At 44.3% G+C, this 26,114-nt stretch overlaps 1 protein-coding gene across 2 annotated transcripts; it reads right to left on the bottom strand.

The window, feature by feature from the left end:
* Positions 1 to 288: 288 nt before the first annotated feature.
* On the bottom strand, positions 289 to 25,565 carry LOC147199856 (LIM and calponin homology domains-containing protein 1-like). Of its 2 annotated transcripts, XM_086119650.1 has the most exons (32): positions 25,067 to 25,565; positions 19,746 to 19,816; positions 19,556 to 19,625; positions 18,464 to 18,570; positions 18,340 to 18,370; positions 18,136 to 18,246; positions 17,369 to 17,496; positions 16,871 to 16,941; positions 15,799 to 15,997; positions 15,602 to 15,736; positions 14,189 to 14,512; positions 13,810 to 14,064; positions 12,230 to 12,448; positions 10,854 to 11,183; positions 10,508 to 10,774; positions 10,045 to 10,203; positions 9,847 to 9,885; positions 9,126 to 9,255; positions 8,216 to 8,364; positions 6,945 to 7,205; positions 6,559 to 6,826; positions 5,482 to 5,814; positions 4,567 to 4,675; positions 4,152 to 4,177; positions 3,863 to 3,976; positions 3,382 to 3,474; positions 2,777 to 2,951; positions 2,400 to 2,499; positions 2,152 to 2,223; positions 1,900 to 2,008; positions 1,725 to 1,827; positions 289 to 1,495 (listed from the first exon to the last, which is right to left on the bottom strand). In XM_086119650.1, the coding sequence occupies exons 1-32, from the start codon at positions 25,160 to 25,162 to the stop codon at positions 1,470 to 1,472; spliced, it is 4,680 nt and encodes a 1,559-aa protein (XP_085975776.1). In that variant the 5' UTR covers positions 25,163 to 25,565; the 3' UTR covers positions 289 to 1,469. The 2 variants fall into 2 exon arrangements, with proteins under 2 accessions (XP_085975776.1, XP_085975777.1); XM_086119651.1 differs by lacking the exons at positions 12,230 to 12,448; positions 13,810 to 14,064; positions 14,189 to 14,512; positions 15,602 to 15,736; positions 25,067 to 25,565 and having other exon boundaries at positions 19,724 to 20,467.
* Positions 25,566 to 26,114: the final 549 nt, after the last annotated feature.

Genomic DNA, 26,114 nt, shown 5'->3' with positions numbered 1-26,114 from the left:
TTGGCTGGGAGGAATTGTTTTGTTTTTATCGAACAGATTAACTTTTGTTGTTGTAAAGTTGTGTATATATTATAGATCTATATATCTATATTTTCTAGACGTTTTATTAATAAAGAACAAAATTATTAACACTGATTTAAAAATAAATTACATCATTATTTAAATTTAATTATTTTGTGTATATCCCCCCCCCCTTCTCAATGTTTATTAAGAGAGCAATTATGTTATTTAAAAAACAACCATGGCCGCACACAAAGCATAAGAGTAAAAAAAACGAAAACATTGCCAGCCATTTTAGACAGTTTTATTGACAAACATACAGTGGCTATAAAAGACGGCGCGAGCAGAGTTTTCTTCGACCAGAAGAAACGAGAAGTTACGGCAACACCTGCGTTGAAGCCTGAATGTCAGGATGTTATGAAATAACGATAGAAATGGTATAGGGAAGCAGCAGGTATTACGTACGTGTCATTGGTTTGATCACTATAACAGTGAAAAGGATGTGCAAGATGATGATCCACTCGTTTTACTTGCTGGTATGGAATTTCACTTCATGTCACAACACACACACATACATTTCCAGGTCCATGTGTAACGGTAACAGTACACACACTCTGAATTAAGGCACTGGTTGATGCGGTTCAAGGGAAAAGAGTTCCAAGCCAACATGCAAGTGGACAAAGACGTACAACAAACTTAAATGTCGGAGAACTGCATGTCAAACTCATACTTGCAATAACCAATGTTCATGCAAAAGTGGAAAAACAAAGAGGGAGGAGAAGGTAAGGCATTCAAACGGTCACGCTACCTATGTAAAAAAAAAAAAAGTCGTGTTATAGTCTTGTAGTGTCTCCTGAATCTTGATTCCAGTTGAAGTACAGTGAACCCCCGTTATATAGCTATATCGCAAATTTTAACAGAATGTAGTCCATTACAGCTCCCCCCACGGCCAAAAATTTGCCACATTTTTATGAGGCAAAATGGCGATCCGTCCTACTGTACCTGATAAAACCAGAACAGTTACATAAAATAATCCAAACTGAATTATTTTTTTGTCACGTTGCAACTCTTGAACGCTGCTTCTGGACTGCCCACCTTGGCCACATGGGGGCAGTATAAGACAGTATGCCTCCATGTAGCAGCCAATCATATTGCAGCAGGGTGCGTGCGTCCTGCCTCTTGATAATTCCCCTTTAATAACGCTGAACCAGGTGAGGGGTAAAACCTTTTATGGTCTCGCTATATCGCAGATTTGTACATATTTCTGTTATTGTGGTGCATACTGCAGATGCCTTAAACCGGGGTTCACTGTATTATTATTATTATTCCAGTTGCTGTATTGTGTCTTGTCATAAACATGCCGGTCATGCTGACAAACACATCGTGGATGTGCAGTGTGTTGAGATCATGTGGGGTCTATTTGAGGAAAGTTAGGTGAGGGTTGGTTGTCATGGGTGGGATTCAGATCATCATAGGGTTGTTGGCTGTCCTCGGCCTGCAAAATAATAAATACATAATCAGATCCTTTATGAACTATGCAGTCATGTTCAACATTCTCTGGCCTCGTTTCAAAGAAAAAAAAAACAGTATGATCTGTTGAGTTCAACACTTTCATCAACACTGACTTCTCTACCATATGGCAACGGCGGGGCAAATGGTGTGAAGTCCGCTGCCGCCATATAGTGGCAGAGTTATGTACATACAATTCTGGTCGATGGTCTCACCTCTTGATGCCAAGTAGCAGTGGTGACAGCTCAGCAGTCCATTACGGATCCTCACGTCTGTCCCGGTGGCGGCGTCGCCAAGCTCCCCTTCACACAGGCCACACTGAACACATATTTTCACACTAACAGTAAATGTCATGAAACTATAGTGTTGCACACACATAGTTTTATGGACCTTGAAACACTGCATGTGGAAGAACAGTCCGAGTGTTTCGATGATCATGGCCGCTCCTTTCCCGAGGGGCTGAGAGCAACCGGAACATTGCCTCTTCCCGCTCACGCATCTGCAGTATGCACCACATTCACAGAAACATTTAGGGAACGTGTTCCAAATCTTTCTCAATTCCGCTTTCGATGAGGTGAAACTGTTTATTCTCTCGGCCCGCCGTAATGTGTCATGTTTTGTACAAGCGTTTGTTTTTCTGACCTGCTGGGCGACGGCGGCAAGGGTGAAGACGGCGGCTGCTGTGTTCCGGCGATGCCATCGTGAGAATCGCACCTGTTGTCCCGATATAAATATGAATCACTGACAACCAGGAGTATGCTAACTGTAATTTTGTCATTTTCACTTTCAAGAGAGTTCAAATTTTAGCACAATCGTCGTTTGAATCCAAACACACATCGAATCTATCCATTTTATGCCAAGCCAAATAACTGCCTCAAGAGAGCGAAGACCTTTTAACACCATGCGATGGGTTTGGCTGAGAGTTTCGATCCAGAGAGGCCGTCTTCCACAATTCGGACTTCTTGGCTGGCTCGGTATTGCAGACGGTGTCTAAAAAAAAAAAAAAAAAAGAAAAATGCACATACCAAAAATTACAATGGAACATGTTAAGCCGTCACATTTGTTTAGCTCAATCTGCTTTTTTTGGGGGAATTTTAAATTTTTTTGGGGGGGGGGCAGCGGGGGTGTGATAATTAATCAGAACAAAAAGAATATGGGTTTCAAGGGAAGTGTTTTATTGTTTAGAGTGGGCCGGTCTGGACCATGAAACCGCAGGGCTGAAAATGAGTCCCATTTCGGGCCCGACCACCGGTGTAGCTGGTCTCACCCTGTAAAAAGTGCACCTTGGACGCATGCTGCTCTTCACTCCCTCGGAGGTCCTTGTGGCCATTTTGCTGCAGGGGTACAAGTTGGCTGACGTTTTTTTTGTCTGCAGCAGGTGGCAACACGGGCGTCACGCAGGGCTTGAGGGGCGCCAAAGTCTCCTCCAAGATCTTCCTCTCCTGAAGGAGTCAATGAAAGCAAAATAGTAAGTACGGAATCAGGTTGAAGCGTTGATTCAATCGTCGACTAGCGCACCGAGTTATTCACGTACTGGTGCAGTCTTTGAACTCACTTTCTAAAACATCTCAGCACATGAGCAGAATCACTATTTCGGACATTTCTGCGGCCTAGTAAAGTGAGCACGTGCTACCGGTGATGCAAAACGGTGCACTAGTCCACAGCTGCATGCTACCAGTTGTGCGAGTGACATTATAAACATCTGGCACTTCACAAGTAGAGCATCAAATGTCAACAGTTGCCCCGGTCGTCGTTTGAATGTGTTGATTTGTTTTCGACTCAAGAGGGCAAAGCACGTTCCACGACATGGACAATTCAGCGAACTAGTAGGAGGAGCCTCAAGTAGTAGCGATGTCCTCCATCCGGGCGTACCTCTTCGTTGTGCTTGCGTTCCTCCTCCTGGGCCTCCAGTTGAGCCTTTTCCCACTCCTTCTTCAGCTTCTCCTGCTCCTTGTGGTACTGCTCCTTCAAGGAGCACAATGTCAAAGTCCCCACACAAGAATGCCAAACAAAGTCATGAGATCATTTCGTGCGAGCGCAAGGAGAACAAATGAGAATAGGCTCGAAAAGTTCATTCATTTCACGAGTACAACTCAAAAAGTCACATTTACGCATGGATTGAAATTGGTTAATTAAACACAACAAACTACTGTACTTCCAAGAAGGTAAATTCCTCCCATCATTTTTATTTTTTTACATTCAAATTTTGACAAGCGCTACAGAAAATGGATGGATAGGCGTTCCCAATAAAGTGCCCCATGAGTGTCACCGCAATCTCGGATTAGAAAACGATTTGCTGATAGTAACTGCGGCAACCACCCCAACACACACACACACACACACACACACACACCTGTAGGAGGCGCTCCTGCTCCTGTTGCCACCTTTCCACGCGCTTACGCTCCTCATTGGGGTCCCAGACCCAGTGATTAACACGCTTAGCCAAGTTCAACATGGGGGTCTCAATCAACCCCCAGCCCACAATCACACACACATACAAAGACACACACACACACACGCCGAGACAGCAAAAGGACAGAAAGAGAGGAAAGGTCAGAGGACAAGTGGAGACGAGGGGTAAACACGAGGTCCAGTTGAAGGATGAAGGAGAAGCAAAGCTCAAAATTGATGAGTGTACTCACGCTCACACTGCTCTCCTCTTGGCCACCTGTGGTTGAAAAAAAAAAAAAACCCCCACACACGTGACCTTTCAATCTGGGTACGAAATGAATGTGAAAAGGTAAACCCGACATTAAATGCGCCACCACTAGTCTAAACGTGGAATTCTGAATAGTATTGCGTTGGTGGAATATGACTACAGGAGAAAAATCCATCCCTTTTTATCTATTTCGGGGGGAGGCGGCCATTTTGCCTTTTTACTCCCACTTGCTGTCGACCAAAAATGACATCACAGTGCCTCAGGACACTTGCGCGCGTTTGGTCACGTGACATTCGCATGCTGTGCCCTGAGGCCCTGTGACGTCATTTCAAGTCAACATTTTGGACCGGCAAATACGCTTAAAATTCCTCGTAATGTTTCACAAGATGGCGTCGTACCGGCGACACTGGGACAATGGTCTTGGATGCTGGTTACTGAAGTCGATGACGATGATGACTGGGACTGTTTTTCCTCTGCTGGTTTCTCAGCGGTCGCAATTTCATCCACCTGAAAGTCAAATGTTTATATTATGTTCAGTAGGTATGTGAGCGGACGTGCACTGAAATGAATGTTAAGGCATGACAGTATATCATCATTATTATAGTTAGAGATAGATTTATCAGGGCTCAACTGATTAATCGGAAGATGATTTTGGAGGCCACTCTTAGCATTTAGCAAAAATGGTCAAATACTGTATATGTATTTTTGCTTGATTTGGCTGTTTCTATTTTTTTGGACACATGACCACATTACAACCTAAAACAATGATAATGACATTACAACAAACACTCCCTCAAAAAAATGGTTAAAAAAAAAAAGCGCCCAATTTTAGCCAATTTTTCTATGTGGTGAAGTTCAACAAATACGAAAGGATCAAATATTCAATATTGAATAACAGTCAAATGTTCTGCCATTATTTCATAATTTTGTTGTTGTAAGGATTAGTGGACTAAAAAGAAACTATTGTATTTTTTTTACACTTACGCAAATTAATTGACCGATTCATCAGATATCGGAATTTTAGTCTGACAAATATTGGACTCAGTATCGGCCTAAAAAAAAAAAAAAAAATCCATCTCAGTTGGGCTGTGATAGTTCCGTGCATGGACAAACAGATGTGAACATTCTGGGTTCGATTTTTGTTACCGACTCAAGTCCGGTGCACAGGGGGCAAATTAGACCGGGTGTTGGTAATTCCGCAGATGCGCTCAAGCCGGCGGCGTATTTACAAAAAATGACATTTGTCAAGATTGTTTTTTGCATCCGTGTTTATGGATGGGCAAGATGAAAGGAGATAGACGGGACATCGTTACCTGCTTGGGTATCGTAACCTGGCCGTGGCCGTCGATGTCCGCTCCGTGTGGCTCCACCAGCGTCTGAGTGAGTTCCGTGACGACGGTGGTCTTGGTGATGCAGTTCCTCCCGCTGAACAGCGAGCTGATGGTGGAGGAGGAAGAAGATGAGAAGGATGCTGAAGACGAGGAGGACGTCGCCGCCCGGGGAGGAGGCGACCTGCCCCTCATCTCAAGCGTAAAGGGGGCCTCCTTCTCCTGCTCCTCCGCTTGTGTGACCAGGATGTTCTTCTCTTTCGGCGAATCCAGCGGCGAAGTGTCCGTGTCACCATTCACACGCACAAGGCCGTCCATCTGCATGTGACACACACACACACAGACACACACACACATAGATTAGAACGAAATCCAATGGCAGGGGCCATTTTGGATTAGGGGCAGTGCATGCGTAAATACAGCAGATGGCACTGTGGGGATTTTTTTTTTGTAATTTATTTATTTTTATATCTTGTACAGAAGGTTTCAATTAGAAAAAAAGTGAAATTTTTCACTTGTCTCAGCTTGTTGTTATTTTTTTAAACTATGCCGGTCTTTCTGTCCTTTCTCTGACTATGTGGCACAGTTGCCCTCTCGATTTGGAAGTTTTATGAAAATATGATTCATTGATGCATTCATTTGCTCTTTGCATAATTTAAAAAACTATTGAGGTTGTCAATTGTGAAGTTAAATTTTCCATTTTGTTTTATTCACACACGAATCATTCTAGTTTGAAATAAAGCAGGATTTACAGTATTTATGTGTTCAGTTTTGAGGTGTTTATTCATCAAAATGTGATGTCTTTATTGTAGGTATTTATTTATTGTTTTGTTTTATTTACAACAGGGGTTGCTTCCTTTTTTCTTCGCAAAACAAGTTTGATAACAAATCAGGATTTCATTGTTTAATTGTTTCATGATCTTGTTTCCAAATTCGGACTCGGATGATTTTGTCTTATCTTAGAGTAGCGGAGCTTTCCCAGGATGTAATTTATAATAATAACAATCCTCATAATATCAGGGTCACATATTTTCTATTCAGTCACGCCTTTCATTTCCTGACCTTGACTCCATGTGCGCTGCGTGGCTGACAATAAGGCTTCGCCGCCAGCAGGGGGACGGGTCTGGAAGTCGTGGTGGGCGGTGGCGGCGAGGGAAGCGTGAGCGGGTGCTTCGTGGGGTGAGGCGGAGAGGGCTTCGGTTTGGCAGGTTTAGGTTGGGGTTCTGCATCCGCTTTGGTCTCTGGTTCTGGTTCGCTAGGAGATGCTCGGGCCGGAGTTTGGCGGGTTTCTTGGGATGGAGGAGGTGTGCTTTCTGAGGTCAGCGGATCTCTGGAGATGATGACGGATGAATGTTGTGAGGTTAGACACTTGTGAGCAATTATTCTAATTGTGACTTAATGAAGAGATTTTTTTTTTTTTGCATAGTAAATAAAACCTGTCTCCCTACTTTTCTAGCCCCCCGTGTAAGTCGTCACACGTGTTCTGCTGTGTTGATTGCGGCTCGGAGTCTTCACAAACGCTTTTGTGTTCGTGCTGGGCCCGGTTTAGGGCCGGTTCGGGGTTTGCGGTGGAGCGAGGCAGCTTTAAGAAATCCAACGTGGCGTCGCTGATGGTGAAACGAAGAGCGTAGCGTTGCAGAACCGTGGCCGCCTCCTCCGGTGTCGCCGCGCTGCGGTACGCCTCGCACAGCTCGGCCTCTCGCCGTTCCCTGGGAACACAAGGATTGATATTTTCAAGAAGCAAAAGTCCACGTTTTTTGAGGGGATATTTATCGCAGCAGCTAAAGCGGTCACGGTTTCAGTCCGTTTTGTTTTACAGCCACTGAGAATTGTGCCAATTGCAACATTGATGAAGCTTTTCCAGCTGCAAAAGACAGACGGCATTGAACGCATCGCTGGGAAGGAGACATTCTGTTGGAGGAGAAAGTGCGTCTCCTTAAATAAGTAAATACAGGAGAAAAAAAATTCCTATCTTTTTATTTTTTTTTCCTTTCCATTTGAGCATTCTGACTGATATTTCAAGGCTCAGAATATTTTGTTTGATGACAATGTAAAAAAAGAAACAGTCAAATATTTACATTTGACGACTTTACACAATACGGTGTATGTGCACAATTCAGTTGTAGTACTAGTAGTAGAAATTAGTAGTGTGTGTGCGTGCGTGTTCTTACGTACATTACATCATCGCTTCTACTTCAAAATGTAAAAAATCTCAGTCATATTTTCTGTCTTTTGTGACACTCTTTGTCATCGAAATGTTTAAATCCGAGTGTAGCGGTCTCAAGTACTTACTTTAGTTTTTACTCAGAGGAGACTGGGGGCACTGCAGCAGTAAAATGGAAACCGGAGTATCATATTGCACAGCCACAAGCACGGCTAATCTAAGTGTGTGTTTAAATGTTCTTTTTTTGAGAGAGTCCTCGGTCGACTTGTTGACTTTATCCAAGAGGAGTCTGAGGGCCTCACAGCAGCAAATTGGAGACTGTGGAGTCTAATACTGCACAGCGGCAACTTTAACGTGTGTTTATTTTGGCCATTTCTAATTGTATATCCTCAGTTTCCAGTTATTGCTTTACTTTGATCCAAGAGGGCACCACTGCAGCAAAGTGGAGACTGTGGAGTACAAGACTGTCCAGTCACACGGTGAGCAGCAGAAACAGAGTCTGAGAGCCTTAAAAAAAAGTCCAAAGCTCAATTTCCCTTCCCATGCGATGCTTACTTTTCCTCCACAATCTCCTTGTAGGTTTTGATGCTCTTCCTCTTGTCACCTCCATCCCCTTTCATCCTCTCCATCCTTTTCCTCTCCTCTTCCTTCTTGATCAGCTCCTGTGAGGCGCAGCGGCGGCGGTTCTTCCAACGGGCCAAGTCCTGGAGCATCATTGCATTGTCCAAATATGACAAAGAAAAATCTGATTATGGCATTGCAAGAGTTTTCTTGCTGTGTGTTTAATTGTGTACACTGTTTTGTTATTTTTGGTTGATATATCTTTCAGGAATTTTTCGGGGATGGGGTATTAAAAAAAAAAAAAGTCCATATACTATACTTGATCAAATCCTTTTGTTTATAACTGATGTTGACTTCAGGTCAACAAATGGCATTTTCACATGGCGTGAATCAAGATCTGCTTTGCTGGTATTTGGCTGATATTTTCCCAGTTCCCATTCTAATTTTTGTGAGGAAAAATACACACCCAAAAAATGGCAAGCAAATAACAGGTGAGTTTTAAAAACAGAAATATTTTTATCGTATCCTTTATTCACAACAAATAAATGAAAACTGTCATATCAAATCATCAAAATCCAATCCAAAAGGCATTTGGCAGATAATTTTCCCCCAAATTTTTAATAGATTTGGAAAAATTGCGGAGCAAAAAGACAAAGAAATGTGTTCAATGTGTAAAATGTTCTAAAAAGAGTTAGGCTGATCCTTACATGAAGAAGAAAAAATATTAAGAGGGAAAAAAACATTTTTCCTTTTGGAGGGGGGGGGGGGCATTTTTGACAAATGTTATCATTTGAATAGAAAAATGATCTTGAATGCAATACCAAACAAGTTCACGCAAGATCTGACCGAAATGGCATTTAGACAGCTTGTGCTTTTTTTTTTTTTCTTGTGTTCAATTTCTTACACTTTGCCACTGGTCGTCGTCATCTTCGTAGTTGTTGTACTGCTCGTGCATGCGCTCGTAACGTGACTGGCTGAGTTGCGGCAGGTGTCCCGCCTGGTCCTGGTCCACCATGTCACTCATGCTCACACTCCTGAAAGGCAAAGTACACATTTGTTTAAAAAAAAAAAAAAGTGAGACTGACACCACAACACACAAGTGTCCAGACAAGGCAAGCAATAAACAAATCGTGGATCAAAGGAAATGACAAAACCGCTAATGGAGCTCAGTGCGCAAACTTGAATACGAAAAGAAAAAGATGACGGTAAAAAAAGTTGCTGGTTAGCAAAGTGGAGAAAAAGGGGAAAAAAAACAGTTTGAAGCATGGCAGGTTTTCTAACCATAATACAGTGGAACCTCTGAAGTTTGAGTTTTTTTTTTTAAAGGGAAACTTTAACATGAATTCTTCATTTTTCATCCATCTCGGGGGGGGGGGGGCATTTTGACCAATACCACCCTCTGCTGTCGACTGAAACGATCGCGACTGCCCTCGGGCTCGCATTGCGAACGTCACATGACCAGTGTCCGGTTCATCAGCCTTCGATGATGGTGACAGTTTGGATTACAAGGACGGTATTACCCTGATTCAAAAACTGTTTTCAAAAGTGACATCAGAGGTTCAACCGTATGAAAGAGTTTGTTCTTGTGAGCATGCGGTCGTCTATGTCCGCGTCGTCAAACTTACTCGGCGTCCCCGGACACAAAAGCAACTCGGTGACTCATCCTGAAAGGACAAAATGAAGTGAGCAAGATGGCAACGTTTGGGTCAGAGCAGGCCGAAACCTCTCGGGCTCGGGAAATTCCATTTCAAACACGTTCCCGATCAATACTTGGATGGAACGAAAGAAAGACGCATGCAAGAAAAATTTGGGGGGCGTCTCACATCATTGGCGGCAGATCATCGTCCCCCACCCGGGAGGCTTTCTTTCTCGGAGGATCATCCGTCTTACTGGCCTTTCCTAAATCCGCCTGCCCACTAGATGGGGGGACATCATTTGTCACATCTGCCGTCTTCTCTTTTTGCATGCCCACTTGCTCCTTCCTGTGCGGGATTTCCAGAGGTTGGACGCCACCGCGAACCAACGAGCAAGACAAATGGATCAAATCCGAGCGAGTGTGTCCCACCCGACGATGTCGATGCACGCACATCACGCCTCAGACAAACATGCTAGTGCCAAACCACGGCAACGCGACACTCGCTGAATACCACATTTGGTACACCGAAGCCATCTAATGCCAAAGCCGGACTTTATAAGACAGCTTGATTGCATGCGAGTCCAAGTCCTCTCCTCGATACTTTGTTAGTCACTTTGATGCAAGCTCCAACAGCAAACCGCGAAAGGTACCTTTCACCCGTCACCTTTCCCACACACTTGGGTGCCCGCTTGCTCCCACAACTTTGGATGGTGTTGTTTTTAAGCGCAGCCGGCACTGGTAGAAACTGCCTGCAGGTCGCATTGGCTTTTTGGAGCCATCCCGCCCTGCGAGCCATCATGTCGTCCTTTGCCGGATTGGAAAGAGGCCCCTTTGCATCATCATCATCATCATCAACATGTTCTCTCTCAATCTGAGAGCATGGGTCACTTTCAACGGGAACTTTCCCTTCTTCCGCTCTGTGACAAAAAAAATCCAGCGAGATGTTTGAATTTCACACGAACCAGCTGGTAAGCGGACAGGTCTGAAAATTCCCACCTGATATTCTTGCTCCTGTTCACTTCCTTACTGGCTGGACCAGCAACCTGGCCCTTGTATTTTGAGGCAGGCAAAGGCAGGAAGCGGTTGTAAGATGCCGAAGTTGCGCTTTGCTGATGGAAAACTCCCGTTCGCCTTGCCATCATGTCATCTTTCTGAATATCGGGTATCCTCTCCTCTTCTTCCCCCTCCTCCTCCTCTTTCTCCTCCTTCAAACTGCTTTCATACTGAGCAAGACGAGCGTCCAGCTCGACCGGAGAGCAAGGAGTCTTTGGAGAGCCAGGTGACAAGTTGGAGGAATCTTGACTGGGTTGTCCTCCATCTGTGAGGCTGTGATGGGCGTCACATAAAGCTCTAAAACTGGTTCATGCTACTGCCATATAGCTAAAACTGCGTATGAAAATGATAACAGACACGGTGCTCAGGTTGCTATCTTGCTATACATTAGCATCACAACTGTTAGCATGTTAGCAGTTAAGACATTTTAAAGAGTAATATTACCCGTTTTGTTTTTTTTGTACTTAGGTTACTGTCTTGTGATGTGTTAGAATCACAACTATTAGCATTTTAGCGATTCTCATTTGAATTATACTGGAAGAGAGAGCCAGAAGTAAAATCCTACTAGAACTGTCTTGGCTTTTTGTTTTTGGAATGTGGGAGGAAACTGGAATACCCAGAGAAAACCCACGCACGCACGGGAAGAAAACTCCACACAGGAAGGCCGGAGTTGGACCCTGCGCCTCTGCACTGTGTGGAGGACGTGCTAACCAGTCGACCACCGTGCCGTCCTGTGCAGTAAAATATAAAATCCTAAGCAATCTATCTGATTGCCTTTGGTACTCGGGTTGCTCTCTTGTGATTATGTTAGCATATCAACTGTTAGCATGTTTGCACTTGAGTCATTTTATTATTTTGAAATAGTACAAAGTAAAATCTGCATTTACCTACCTTATTGTTTCTCAGTTTGCGATATTGCTATTTGTTAGCACAGCAAGTGTTAACATTTTAGCCATTCTCATATCCTACCCAGTGTCAGTCACAATGTCAAATCATTTCTCTGCCTTAGCACTTTTTGTACTCAGATTGCTATCTTGCTCCATGTTTTTATTCATTGAATTTTATTTATTTGAAGCTACTACATTACTGTTATTATTTAATATTATATTTGCTGACCGTAACTATGATAACCTGTTCTCATCATATCAGCTGTAAAAATGAGAAACATGTCATGCGTTTCTCAGATTAAAGCAGAAACCAAGCAGGAGAAATGCAAAACGTTGCATCCCCAACAAGCTAAGTATATCTTCGATACCAAGCACTGTAATGAGACTATCATCGGCCACAGTCCAAACCAGTGCAAGCGGCCATGTATGTACCTGCCTTCCCGCTCTGAGAGCAGGGAGCCCAGGCCAATGGTCGGCATGGCGACCGTCGCCCGGGAGAGGAGTCGTCCTAGCAACCCCGACTCGGGCGCGTCTATTGGACTCCCCATCTCGGTCACGCCCCCGAACCTCACCGACTTGCCGCGACCCCGTCCGCCACTGGCGTCTGTTTTCACCCGACAAGCCTGACAAACGGGGACGGGGCCAGGCTCGCTACAGACACACACACACGTACACACAACGGAGGAGAAATGAGCAACTCCAGATGAGTCAGACGAGACGTAGAGGAGGTTGCTATCTTGCTATGTGTTAGCATAGCAACTGTTAGCATCTTAGCCATTCTGATTTGTAAGAGTACCAAATTGACAACAGGGAAGGATTTAAAATCCCAATCAAGCCGCTTTAGTACTTTTTATACTCAGGATGCTGTCTTGCTATACTGCATGTTAGCATAGCAGCTGTTAGCATTTTAGACACTCATTTGTAGCTAGATACACGGCAGAATGTAAAATCCTCATCAATCCGCCAGAGAGCTTTTTTTGGCATTCAGTGCTATTTTGATATATTATAGCACAGCAGCCATCAGCAGGTCAGCGTTTTAGCCATTCTCTTTTGCAATAAATACCGTCAACAGGGCTGCTGCATGTTCAATCTTAATTGAGCTATCTTAGTGTTTTTATCTATCCAGGTTGCTATCTTGCTATTTGTCAGCATGGAAAATGTTAGCATTATCGCAGTTCTCAACATTTTCAATACTACCAATCCATAGAACGGGTTCTCGAATCCTTATCAATGTGCCTTCGTGTCTTTTGCGCTCAGAGTGCTCTAGCTTTATGTTAGCATAGCAAGGATGAGAATCTTAGCATTTTAGCCATTCTAATTTTTAATAGTGTCCGTCTTCACGGCTACAGGTCTGGATGTAAAATTGTTATTGATCTGCAAAAGCAACTTGAGTACAAAAGAGCAATCTTGCCCCATGTTAGCACAGCAACTGTTAGCATGTGAGCCATTTTCTCCATGTGATGTTCAGGCACACAAAACCTCCTCTGTGCAAACTAATGACATCAGCGCCAGGAGGACAAAAAACAAAAGCCTCAGCAGACAGCCAACAATCACCTCTTTTTTTCCTCTCTAACACACACACACAGACACACACATTGACACACAAACAGTGACATACAAACTAAGGGACGGCACATTCCCTTCCCTTCCCTTTCAGAGGCTGTCAGACGGCAATGAAGTGCACAATAATGAGGAGAATAAATAAAGTGGTGAAAAGGAGCCAAGTGAGAGGGAACTAAAGGAGATTTAAAACTCCTTTCAAGGGGAAACAATTAGCCACTAGGGGGCGTACATCTAAAGATTTATATTCAAGTATCCTTAGTGTAGCAGTCATTGCCCGGATTTACTACTGTGTATATGTATTAAAGCCACAGTACAGTGACACCCCCTAAGTGTAAAACTTAGGACTTGCACCTGTTGTCACTTATTTTGGAGGACAACTTGAAGACACAAGCACGCACGCACACACAAACACATTGATGATTTCCTGTATGTGTGGTTGGGGGGTGCACCTGGGTTCACTCATCCTGAGCCTCTCCCACTTCTGTACGTCGGCCCGGCTCATGGTGGTCGACGTCAAGCTTATTGGTCCTTCCCGGTGGAGGGGACGCGGTTTAGTTTGCGCCCGTCTGAGAGCTAGGTCGTCCATCTGCCTGTCTGGTGTTGCTTGAACCCTTCCTGCATCCTCAGACTCTTCCTCACACGCCACCTCGTCTTCCTCTTCTTCTTTTTGGCGAGTAATGATGTCGGGAATTTGCTCGAGCTCGCTGTCCAATCGTTGAGATAGAATAGTGAGCGCAAAAATGGTGGTAAAACGACCCCCCTCGCTCTCCCCCACACACAATTACACATCGGCACACAAACAAACGCACAGACGGTGCATGATCTAACCTGATGTCCTTGTCCTTTAGTGTTTTATGTGAGGATCGCCTGATGCCTTCCCAGCGTTCCTGATCTTTGCTGCTACACTCGAGCAGCGATGGCGACATGACAAACTGATGCAGCCTGGGCACCGCGGGGCCTCGAGGAGCCCGTCGGGAGGCCAGGTCATCTTTTCGAATGTCTGGTATCTTCTGGCCTCCCTCTTCGCCTTCGCCGTCCGAGGATGAGTCCCAAGCCGATTTTTGTGAGGTCAAAAAGTCGTTATCTCGGCGAAGGACGATATTGGGAGAAACTGGTCTCTCCATGGTGGGGGAGGTAGAGGAGGAGGAAGGACTGAGTTGAAGATGAGATGCCAATCAGTCATTTCAGGAATGGCGTGAGGTCCACCGTGACGTTACGTGATACCAAACGTTAGTGACGTGCATGAATTTCACTTGGCCCACAAGTCCATTAGTCCATTAGTCCATTCGGATGACTCGAAAACCAAAATGAAGACCTCCTCCAAAAAACCCACATCACAAACCAGAAATGGGCATAACAAAAACCTCCATCGATATCCCAGACTTCAAGAATGTTGCTCCCCATTTTCATGTGACAATAAAATACATCCTAAACAAAGGACAAACTCGCTGACTAACAGACAAACTGAAATTGATTCAAAGCAGTTAGCTGTCTGGTTGGCAATCAAGTGTTTGCTAACTAATCATCTAGCTAGCTATATAGGTAGCTAGCTAACAGCAAAAAAAAAAAAACCCCAGCTTTGATTGCTGTAAATTGTAGGCAAGCAAGTGAAACTAATTGTAGATTGTTGCTTAGTTGGCTAGCTAGATAGCTGGATATAATTGATTAGTTTGCCAGCTAAATAAATACAAAATTAGCGACCCACTTAACTAACCACCACACTGACAAGCCAGACAAAATTTTGTTGTGGTTGGCTGGCTGTACACTAACTTACTAAATGTCACTGTCATTAGTGAACTAATTAACTGATTATCCAAATTGGAATTGGGTCAGCTAGCTAACTGATCAAGTAACGACCAAACTATCCAATCAACCACATATGATTGTGGCTAATTGGCTTGATAACGAAGAAGCAGTGTTTTCTTTTTTTAGTGCTGTATAAATATAGTACTTGAGATGAGAGTTAAATTGAGAAAGTGTGGTTAACTAACTAACAAACTAAGGCTTGTGTTACATCTGCGTAAAATGAACAATCAATCCATAATTAATGGGATGGCTGATGCAGTGAATTTGTCATTACACAAACAATGAGTTAGCATTTGTCAAGCAGTTAGTCGTTGGCCAACAACATCACAGCACCAAACAATCAACTAAAACAGATTAATCAACTAATCGTTTTGTAATGGCAGCGTGAGTTCCACGAGCGATCACAACTCAGTAGACAACACTCCAAGCGCTAACCTTCCGTAACGAAGGGCCGCAGGCAACACTTTGATGCCCGCCTTCTCCAACCTCTGTAGCCTGGTACGCTCACACACTTCCTTTTCGCTCTGGTGATCTCGCGCCCAGCTCACGCTCTTTTTGCCCTTGTCGGGACTTTTGGGTGCTATATTAGCGAGGTGTGGTCTACTTTAAAAATATTCCAAAAGTGTCATTACCTGCGCTGTTCTCCGTCTTCAGCAAGAGATCTGCGCTTGGCGTTCAGGACGTAGAAACCGGCATTGCTTCGGTTGGGTAGGAACTGGTTGAAGACAATGGGGGTCCGCGCCTCTCCGCTCGCCGCACGCCGGGCTGACATGTCGTCCTTCTGCACATCGGGCCTCCTGCCGCTGTCCGCCTCCGGATCGCCGTCTCTTCCTAGCGTTAAGGCCATTGGAGCGTTACAGGACAGAGGGACAATAACGTCCAACAGTTAGTTAGGAGGCTGCTTTTTGGCAAACCCGACGCTCATTAACTACCCAGCTAAGTAGAGTAATGGTGTCAGATCACAAGCTACTGTCCTGTTTGCAACCTAACAGCAAACCAACCCAAACTATGATCATGTCTGCTTTACTTTGACAGCAATAGAGACAGAGGAAAAGAAAATTCCAATCTTGCCTCGTGTCGTCCATCCAGAAAGTATTCACATTTTGTTATGTTATGTCCTTTTGAAATTTGTCAATAAAAGTTAAAGAAACTGTTCGTAGACCTCCATGATAGGATTGTCTCGAGGCACAGATCTAGGTAAGGGTGCAGTTGTAAATACTTGCAGGCTGCCCTCTATATACAGTACGAGGGTTGCAGGATGGGTTTTGGAAAAATATAAAAATGTTAACATAGTCTGCCAAGGCAAAAACTATCCCTAGAGCTATGGATGAGAAAGCTGTTTCCTCCTGGTTTTCTCACCTTCCTGTACATACGCACGCACACACACACACGCACACACACACACACACACACACACACACACACACACACACACACATACAGGATGCTGGCCCAAGTATACCTTTCACATCTCTAAGGACTGCAAACAACAGCTGGTACATCTGGGACACACACACACACACACACACACGCGTGCGCGCGCACACACACACACACACACACACACACACACACAACGAGCTGTCCACATGACAATATTAAACCCCCGTTCGACATGCTTGAGTCTATTAATGGAACTTAGCCTTTGTGTTCTGAGAAGGGAGATGTCATATTTTTTTTAAATAATTTCTGGTGGGAACAAACCTTCCGTGTTGCCTCGGTTGGTCACATCGGGAGAGGGACTGTGCTGCGAGCGCGAGCCAAATGAGTCCAGACTGTCGATAAAACAAAAGCCATTTATGATTTTGAGCCGCTCGTTAGCAACACGGCTAGCTAGTTCAACAACAAACAAACAAAGAAGCCAAATAAATAATGTCAACCTGGCTGCCTACACAACTCACTGGGATTGTGGTTAGTTAACTCATGAAAAACTAGCCAACCAACCAACCAAACTAATTTTGATTGCGGATAGTTGCTACCTAGTGCTCTGTGCACTAGGAAGCTAGCAACCGTAGTACATTGTACTTTATATTCTGCATTCAATAAAACAGTGAAATGTCAAAACTCCAGAATATGACCCCAAATGTTGGAATGCAATTATCAAGCTGAAGAGAAATGAACAAGCATTTATCGGATGTGTACTGTTTTGCCGTGTCCTGTTCCATTTGTTGGTCCACTGTTGAACAACACCGGTTGTCTGACCTGTCCAGAGAGTTGTCTCGAGTGTGTCTGGGCGGTGAGAGTGACTCGCTGCGTTCCGAGTCCCAGCAGTCATAACCGCTGTCTCTAATGCTGCGCTTCTGTGAGCCGTCAGCCGCCTCGTCGCTGTCCTGCACATACGGAAAAGGCCAAAATACAAGTAAGTGTATAAACGGAGCCTGGGATATGGCGGGAGGGGGGGGGGGGGGGGGTGTAAAAGCATTTTAACTTAGCTTTTTCCAATGCCCGTGCGGCATAGCAGCTAAATGGTGACGCACCTTGTTTGCTTTGAACTCTGAGCTCCAAATTTGACCCGAGTATGCTCACCTCAGAAACTGACTGGGTTTATGTTCTATGATTGATGAATAGAGATTGAATGGATTGACGAACAGAGTAAGATGGAAATGGGCTGCAGCCGTTCGATGCTCTTCTGAGGGAGTCCAGTCAAGAAACCATGACACTGATCAAGTCTATTGGAGATAAAAGCATCGGTAGACTTTGGAAAGACTATATTCTTGATTTGTATTCAAATTAAATTTGATTTGTAACAGCATTTGAGTCATAAAGTATAGCTGAGTCGATCTACGTTCCATTGAATCAGATCAGTGAGGGACTCCATTTTGTCTCCCTGAAACAAGAGAGGAACTGAACAAAAGAATGTCTTCTTCCTGGACTGCACCCCTAACGACAACAAAAACAACCCCCGCACGCCTTCTCTGGCTACTCTCCATCCATTACCTAAAGCCGCCCCCCAATCCCCACATACTCACCACCTTCATGTTTGCCAGCAGACCCTCAAATTCCTTGAGGTCAAGCGTGGGTCCGCTGTAGGAGGCGCAGCCGCTGGACGCTTTGCCCAGCCAAAACACCGTGTTCAGAACCTTCCGGACACAATCCGAGAATTCCAATTGAAATTGAATAGTTATGGCCAGGGGGAAAAAATAAAATAAATAAAATGAAAAATTGTAACCCACGTTTTTCAACTTGCGGCTGCAGTCGGAGTCCCTGTTGGGAGAGAAGATTATTAAACATTAGTATTCTGTATATATTATTAATTCATAAATATATACTGTATATAATGCGTGCGTGCATACTGACTTGAGGTTGGCTCGGATGGAGGTATCCTGAAGGTCTCCCGGGTCAAAGAGCTGCGAACCTTTCAGGCCGAGCTCCTCGCAGCCCCGTAGGAAGACTGACAGGTTGTCCTAGAGGAGGACAAACATGTATTTTTTTTTTCTTCTTCACTTCAAACAATTTAACGCATATAAACAAACAAGACATCATCTCGAGTAAATACAAAAAAATGGCAATCAAAATACACTGTATACTGCGCTCTCATAATTAGGGACTGAGGGAAATTGATTTTTTTTTTCAGGCCGATGCAAATATTTGGCAGAATAAAATTTTGATAACAAATAAATCGGTCAATTTTATGAGTTGCAATTAGAGTACTTTGTCCTTTTGTATTTAAGAGCAGAGAGAAAAATCAATCCCCCCAAAAATCTGTTTTTTTTTTTTTTTGGGTGGTGTTGGAATGTCATTACCTTTCTCTTAACTTGCAATGTTTTAACGTGCAAAAAGAAATCAGCTGAATTTGGCTAATATGGCCTTATTAAATTGGTCAGGTCTTGCTTATAATATCTAGACGAGATTTATTTTTTGACATTTTAGTCACGTAACTTCATGAATTTACATTCAAACTTTATCTTTGCACATTTAGGATTTTTTCTTCCCTTCACAAAATGTGACATTATTCTTGCGATGTTGACTTTTTTTTCTTGCAAAATTACAACTTGGCAAAAATGTTTCTGCTAGTTTCTGACTTTTCCAAAAACAACATTCTGACCGTGTTTGTTGTTTTAGGAAATGTTATCTTATTTTATTCCAGCAAATTTCCAACTTGATTCTTGCAACGTCAGAAATTTATTTCCACCACTTTACGCCTTTTTTTCATCATTTCACGACGTGCTCTTTAATAACCTCGTGAGTTGTCGCGTGATATGATGTCTCTCACTTGATGACTTTTTGTCAAAGTGTTGCATTGTAGTTTTAAAAAAAAAATCTTTATTTAATTCCGGAAAGATGTGTACAGATAAAAGTTGATTTATATATATATATATATATATATATATATATATATATATTTCTTTTTTCTCCTTCCTGGGTGAAAGCTGTGACGTTTGTCCTTACCAGGCCGGCGATTGGCGTGGGCAGTCTGTTGATCTTCTTGACCAGGCCTGGTCTGATTGCACTCAGAAGTCTGGATGAGGGAAGGGAAGGGCAACAGATAGCCACGGTTACAAAGGGTATGTGTGTGTGTGTGTGTGTGTGTGTGCATGTGCCTGTGATGTTGCCAACCGTGTGATGTCATCAGCCTTACTCGCATAACAGGATGCCATTCTCCAACGCGCTGCGGAAGTCCTTGTCTCCAAAGCTCTTCCCTGTGACCGCCTACCGGACAGTAAACGGCAAGTCGGGCAATATGCGATATGAATCGGAATCAGGAAAAAAAAAAGCTTCTTTGTCATTGAATACGAGTTGCAACAAAATGGAACATAACGTGCTTAAGAAACACGTGAAACGGAGGGGGGGGGGGGGGGAATTAGTTCCCATTCAACAAATTGAATGGGAACTAAATGGGAATCGACATCCCACACACACTGAACCAAAGATAAATGGAAATGAAGAGAGAGCCTTGACCGATTCCCGCGTACAAGCGCTAATCCAGATTAGCGGTCGGACAGATATGAAGTGTTGACTATGTGTGTGTTCCTGTGTAAACATTCAATGTAATGTTAGCCTGATAGCATTTAACTGACTCATACGGTATCAGTAATAATAATATCATGACTTTTTCTTCTTGCACATTTTATCATCTGTGATTTTTCTTCTCGCTCAGCTCCTTAAAAGTGGACAAAAGGGTCACCCCACCTCACATTTTCTCTCTCAATTTGACCGCACATAGCAACACGTCTTTTACGCGCTTCATCCTCTCTCCCCCCCCCCCCTCGATGTTTGATGACTTATTCCATTAGTCGCAATCCGTCTTCCTAACGCAGCGCACGTGTGTGCCGGCGTCGATTGGCAGCCTCTGTATGTACGCAAATTATAAAAATTTGACCTATGATGTCTCACCCCCCCTCCCCCGGCCCTCCCCCTTCGCACACACGCTTATATAAGACTACCAGATGTTTCCCATTGGCGACACCTTCCTCTTCTCGTCTCTTCCTTTCTTGTCTGGCATCTTTCCGCTCATCCCGCTCACATCTGCTCGGGGTTGATTTAACTCGGGGGCTTTTGAAACATTTACAGCACACGCTTGTGCATTATGTAGTCGGCCGAAAAAGACAGAGCCGGACTTCTCAGCGTGCACTTTTGTCGACTTGCGTTTTGTGTGTAGGATGCAGGGAACAAAGAGAGAGCGTGGGATGGCGGGGGAAACAAAATGCTAAAGATAAACTCGGACAGCAACATTTGTCCGTAAAAGACAAAATACTTTGAGGATGTTGCACAAAAACAAAGACGGCGAATCTAGATGTGACTCCGCAGTTCATCAAACATGAAAAGATGAACCGTTTTGCTTGATCTTTGGCTTTTCCCACGTCAACATGTCACTCCCACTTTGGATTCAAAATAGACATGAAAGAAAGAATTGCAACTTGTGTATTGAAAACAATAATAACCTTTCTGGCTGCTACCTTAATGCTAACGCTAATTAGCCTCTATGTTGTGGTGCTTTACTGCAACAACGTGTACAGTGACATAATATCGTATTCATATCCGTTATATTCTGTGAACAGTGACTTATATCGATGCCGTACTGATGAGCTGAGAGAGGAGTTGAGGCGTTCGTAGGATTGGCTGCTGCATCAAGGCAATTATATTGCTGCGGCAGGATTCATAATGCCTAAATGAAAAGTATATCCTGCCCGCGTGCGGCCAAAGCCGTACGCTTTTACAAAGTACAATATTATTGCGCGATTTTCATCAAGGTCACGAGCGAACAGGAGTCGGCTAGCTCCTGAATATTTTCTACAACCCTTGTCCTGACTTCTGGTGGTATAAGTGCGGAACAGCCTGGCCAAAGGAAATTTGGTGAAGTGAGCGGTACCCCTGAAAAACCTAACGAGCTCTCACATGAGAGCCGTGTTTACAAAAAAAAAAAGATTGGTCAGCAGCCATCCACTCTGACAACCGAAGCTTTTCGTGCGAGATTAAAGCCTCAAATCTACATGCATCTGGATGATAGAAATAATCCCTTTGTTGTTTTTGCTGATGAACAACGGGGCAGCTAATCCGCACGCAACACATGCGTCAGCACAAATTCTCAACCGAGAAAGTTAAACACTGCAAGGGTACAACTTATGGACCCCTTGAAACGGGGCGACCTACCGAGGGTACTGTCGAAATTCAGGAATGGACAACATTATTAAAACGCTTCACGACCGGCGGTCGCCAAAAATCATCTGGGAAATATTCCAGCTCACCCTCAATCCAAATGAGGACGATCGCTTAAAAAATAAATGAGATGAAATAAATGACGAAAGGAAATACTGTATAGCACAAAAACATAATCTGCTACTGTACAGTTTGTCATTTTGTGCAATGCGGGAGTGCGGAAGAACCAAGACAATGAAGCGCTGGCCTACTTCGCCCCCTTACACGCACACACGCACGCACGCAGATAGACAGACACACACACACACGCCACGGATTTAAATGGTAGCTGCTGCTGCCATTCAACGCGTCACAGCGCAGTAATTCGCCATGAGGGCCGCAGGGGCTCGGATTTCCGCGACTGACGCCGAAATACCCTCAAGACCTTTCGCTTGGTTTCTGTAGCTGACATGAATGCTCACTCGATGGCCACATTACGCACACACCCGCGCACATTCCTAACCCATTTCCACCAAACATTGGTTCGGTTTGATGTGGAATGCAAACCGCTTCAATCGCATACTGCAGTTTCTGGCGCATGTCCTCACAATTTTGTGGCAACAATCGAGTATTTTGTGGCCACATTTTTTACACTGCTGGCTGCGAGTTATCCAAACTTTCACCACTGGAAAGAATGGAAGTAGAAATCGTCTTGTTTTGTGTTGAGGGAAGAAATTTCATCTGTGCTGTTTGTTTCGCATACAGTACATTTGACAATAACGTTTAATCCAATCCAATCTTTGACCAGGTATCAGTGAATGATCAAACTGCAGCTGTTGGACATCATGAAGACTGTGTGGGTAATGCTTGGAGTCACATTTTCACATTCTGAACTGTCAGAAAAGTCTACAGAAAAGATCGTAGGCACTGTTCATAGCATTGGAGAAACATCCATCCATTTTCTGATTCGCTTTATCCTCACAAGGGAAGCGGGGGGTCGAAGACGGCTGGAGCCGATCCCATGTGTGTGTGTGTGTGTGTGTGTGGACGGTGCATTACGGGGATTTGTCGGGTGAGCCCCACGCGCGCAGTCAGTCAGTCAGTCGACATTTTCCTGCCGACTTTATGCTGTCAAAGGAGAGCGTCTGCGCTGTACGAAATAACGTCACCCAAACGACCAAATGACGCCAAATACTATGAAAAAAAAAAGACTGTTTTGAATGATAATTTGACAGAAAAAAATGACTGCTTAAGGGTCGAAGACCATAAAATGATATGAAATACTGCATAGACTAGTTAGTATTCTAAAATTGTGCAAAAATAATACGTTGTGAATGATTTTTAAAACGCGAAGCAAAAATCTACAAACCTTGACAAGATGCAGTACAATTAGTTGAGAACGTTTTTTTTTTTGACGATGTAAACACTTTTTTTTTAAATTACAAAACTTTCTGGTACTAAAGTAGTTTGTCCTTTAAAACCACAAAACAATGACGAAATACTACCAATTACTACACAGAAACTAGTTTGACTTTGGACAAGAAGCGGGACACGCCCTGGACTGGTTGTGAGCCAATCACAGTTTGACCAACAACCACGCACGGACAATTTAGACAAATACAGCAATTTCGATTCAAATTCAAGGAATTAATTTGCCGGCACTGGGTCGAACGGTGCCGCGTAAAAAGCTTACAGTGTTGCATTCCTCACTTTGTAATGCGCTTGGACACCAACTACAGGACTGGGGTGGAACTGCATCACCCTTGCCATTTATGATTTGCGCCAGATGCATTGCAGACCGTTTGGGCTAATTTCCCCCCGTGGGTGGGATTCACATGGCGCCACCCCGCCTCTTTTGGAAACAAGACTGACACCTGAGAGTATTGCCCAGGCAGTGTTGCCGTGGTGACTGCTGTCACTCAACCTCTGTGTTTCCGAGGAGTGTCTCTCACACACACATTTAGAACACCGTTACACGGCCCATACGCGCTGAGTTATTACCACCTGTGAGAGTGTGTGTGTGGGGGGGGGGGGTGGAGAACAGGAGCACCGCAAATAGAAGCAGCCGGGACGGCGCTGAAAATAAACCTGTACAATTCCAAAGCAGAGGACAACAAAGCGGCACAGCAGGAGGCATTCAGTTCACTGGAACGCCTCGTCACTCATGTATAGACACCATGGCGGCCTGCGATGGGACTGGGTGGGTTCGATAGTGACGTTGAATGCCGAAAACCATGAGGTGCATAAGACTTCGCCGAAACCGTTTTCGGTGAATGCAGCAGAAACTAGTTCCCGTGTATTTATTGCTGACGAAAGTACCTGCTCCCGTTCAGAACGCATTGAACGGCGCTTCACGGTGCTGATGGACGATGACCCCAAGCGTACTGCGAAAGCAACTCAGGTGAAGGAGTGGAACGCTATGCAAATGGGCGAGTTGATCACCCGACTTAAATCCAACTGGGCATGCGTTTCACTTGCTGAAAACAAAACTGAAGGCAAAATGCCCCGAGAATGCCGAGAATCACCAGGGACGAAATCCAATGTCTGGTGAAGTTTATGCGTTCCAGACTTCAGGCTTCAATTAACGGCATGAAATGATTTACAAATAAATATTTAAATGTGAAAGTTTGATTCATGAGTGTCTAAATATCCGTGGAGGCAACTCAAGTGACATTTCACCGCTGCTATTCTTCCAGCTCTTCATCAAACCCAACCTCAATCCTGCAATTTCACGCGATTCTGGACCCAATCCAGATGAAATCAGATTTTAGAATTTAAGTTTTGTGATCCTGTTCTTAATCATCAAAAGCAATCCTGTCAGATTTTACCAGACACCTGATTTAGCTGTGTTCAGTCAACAACAAAACGGACAATTTGTTTATTTAAGCACTCAAACCATGTTTTTTTTAAAAAGGTTATATGGCTGTTGTGATTAGGATTCACCACGTGGCTTTATAAAAGCACATTAAACCAAGAATAAAAACGGATGACCCACATGATAATCTCATCCCAACATCATCATGATCATCAAATGCTGCTGGTGCGTGAACGCTGGCCCGATTTCATCACCATGGCAACCACCGCGGGACAAGGGGGCGTTCCTGCTCATGGCATGGAATAAACACACAGTATTTAAAAAAAAAAAAAAAGGAGTCCGATTAATCCGCGTGGGAGTCGTTTTCATAAAACAACCGAGTGTTCGGATGACAACTTTTCGTGCTGTAACACGACACATACGCTTACGCTCCCACGGAACAGGTGATGGTGCACCGGGTATTTATTTATATCCCCCCACTCGCGACGGCTCGTGTAGAGTCCACTCACTTCGATCCATTTCTGCGCCTCCAGGCAGGCGGGCTCCGGGCGGCTCGCCTCCGCCGACTGCAGCCGGACGTCGCGATCCGCAGGCGGGCTGGCCATCGCCGGGTAGGCCGATCCGTGCGTGGGACTCCCGGTGGTGGACACTGGCGTAGCGTTGTGATGTGGGCGCTCCCAGCAATGTTATCTTGCAGCACGCGGGGACGGTCCTTGGAAATAGGCAGCCTCCCGCGACGAACCTCCACGATGCCACCCAAAAGAGAGAATGCTTGTCCTACGCAGGGGACGGGCGCGTGCGGCGGCGTTGGTGGTGGTGGACGCTGTCCTCCGCCAATAGCGGTGCGGGCGCGCGCACGTGGAGGCGGAGACGCGTACGCAGGAATCTGCCCTATGCAAGGGGGCGTACCAATGAGTTATTCACATTTGTGTCACTTTGACGGTTCGGGACTTTGGCTAAATGAAAGAAAACTCAAATTACGTATAAAGTAATAATTTACTAAATACCTGACCAAGATGGCCGCGGTCAAACGGCTTCGGCTGACACTGCCGGGCCCCGACTGAAAAATGAAGAAAATGGAGTGGACCCCCTCTATTCGTGCCGGACGTGGACCGAGCCAGCCCGCGAATAGTGGAAATTCGAGAAGAATTTAAATCGATCATAAAACAAAAATCTTAACTCCTAAAAATTCTTGGAAGGGAGGGGGGGGGGGGGGGACAGCGGTTGACTCTTAAATTTCGTACAGGCCGGTTTCATGAGTTTATCGTTTTGAAATATTCATGTAGACTAAAGTTCAAAAGAAACGTCAGATTTTTACCGATTCATATTCATGTAATTTTTTAACACTATTATATTTCTTTGACCAGAGAGGTAATAAATTTCAAGTGTGGATGGAACACTACCTGTGTCTTTTTTTTTTTTTTTTTTTTTTTAACAGTTATGAAAACGGCTCATAAAAAGAAAAAGTCAGCGATGGCCTTAGACTGTATCACATATTTTCAAGACCTCTGAACAGCACATTTAAGGATTAGGTGTCATTTTATGGATAATCAAATC

Source organism: Hippocampus guttulatus, chromosome 9, assembly GCF_054856545.1.
Source record: "Hippocampus guttulatus isolate MCC_2025c chromosome 9, RoL_Hgut_1.0, whole genome shotgun sequence".
Classification (NCBI taxonomy): Eukaryota; Metazoa; Chordata; class Actinopteri; order Syngnathiformes; family Syngnathidae; genus Hippocampus; species Hippocampus guttulatus.
The sequence above is the reverse complement of the archived record's forward strand: the minus strand, read 5'-3'. Positions and strand labels throughout refer to the sequence as shown.